The sequence below is a fragment of the Octopus sinensis genome, linkage group LG11, assembly GCF_006345805.1.
Source record: "Octopus sinensis linkage group LG11, ASM634580v1, whole genome shotgun sequence".
NCBI lineage: Eukaryota > Metazoa > Mollusca > Cephalopoda > Octopoda > Octopodidae > Octopus > Octopus sinensis.
In genome coordinates this window covers 36236305-36237815 of record NC_043007.1, presented here as the reverse complement: position 1 = coordinate 36237815, position 1511 = coordinate 36236305, and the positions used below count along the sequence as shown (strand labels likewise).

General features: G+C 44.4%; 1 protein-coding gene across 1 annotated transcript in view; it reads left to right on the top strand.

Moving 5' to 3' along the window:
- The first annotated feature begins 416 nt into the window (after positions 1 to 416).
- LOC118765466 overlaps positions 417 to 1511 on the top strand; it is a 39101-nt gene continuing 38006 nt past the window's right edge. The window contains exon 1 of the mRNA XM_036507651.1: positions 417 to 584. Within this exon, the coding sequence (XP_036363544.1) occupies positions 417 to 584 (168 nt within the window). The remainder of the gene's footprint in view (positions 585 to 1511) is intronic.

The following is a 1511-nucleotide window of genomic DNA, read 5'->3' as shown; positions in this document are numbered from 1 at the left end:
TTTCATGCTTGGATTTGTAAATTACGATATAGTTGTTGGTAAGAGCGATTACATTCTCGGGGAAGTTGAACGCGTTGAGGAGGGCGAACTAGTCGGTCTGTTCCGTAAGACTTTCGGGCCAGAAATTACCATGGTTATTTCCAGAAATCCTTGGTCTGGTAATGCCCCCGAGGAGTGCTGCCTGTTTAAGATAAAGTCTACAAGCATAAAAGGCGGGAATTCCCGAGGTGCGCGCTAAGCGATGAAACCGTTCTGCACGCATTCGTGAAGCGCCCGAGCATTTCTAGCTTTGCATATTTATGTTGAACACCTGTTGTCGCGTAAAGGATGAACTATCGGCCGGGTCCATGGTGAGGATTGTCCCACGATCCACTTTTAAGAAAACAAGGCAGGCGCTATTCCTCTGTCTAGTGGTTATGGCAGAAGAGGTTGTATCGTGGACGAGGTTGAATGGACCGAAGTTAGAGACTTTCCTCTTCGGTCAAGCTCTCATTGACTATTTCCAGTTTCACTTGGAAAGGAAAATGAGGATGGAGAGTGAAGTACTCTCCTCTCCCAGTAAATTCGTCAAAAGGTGGATTACTGTAAGAAAAACCGTTAGAGTGCACGTGCTTGTAGGTTGGAGAGCAACTGTGTGTGTATGTGTGTGTGTGCGTGTGTGTGTGTGTGTGTGTGTGTGTGTGTGTGTGGTGTGAGTGTGTGTTTGTGTGAGCTACTCTCTTTACTCTTTACTCTTTTACTTGTTTCAGTGATTCGACTGTGGCCATGCTGGAGCACCGCCTTTAGTCGACCAAATCGACCCCAGGACTTATTCTTTGTAAGCCTAGTACTTATTCTATTGGTCTCTTTTGCTGAACCGCTAAGTTACGGAGACGTAAACACGCCAGCATCGGTTGTCAAGCGATGTTGGGGGGACAAACACAGACACACAAACATACACACACACACACACACACACACACACACACACACACACACACATATATATATATATATATATACATATATACATATATATGACGGGCTTCTTTCAGTTTCCGCCTTCCAAATCCACTCACAAGGCTTTGGTCGGCCCGAGTTTAGAGTAGAAGACACTTGCCCAAGGTGCCACGCAGTGGGACTGAACCCAGAACCATGTGGTTGGTAAGCAAGCTACTTACCACACAGCCACTCCTACGCCAGAGCTATGGACAAATGTATTAAAAAAGAAAGTAAACCATAACAAAAAGGTGATGACCTCTGGTTCCAGATATACCTTGTCTCCGCTTATATATGTACCCATTCTACGAAGTTATCCACTGTTTGCAAGTTACACACTGTATGCAATGGTTTTACGTATGGGGATGCACTTCCGTCACTCTTCACATTATTATTTTTGTACATTTAAATATTCTGACTGGGGCAAGTAAGATTATCTTGGTCGGGTCGCAATTGTTACTATTCGTCCAAGCATAGTGTTCGGTGTCAATGATGCATTTAATACTTAGTTTTTGTGTGTAAGAGAGAGGGAG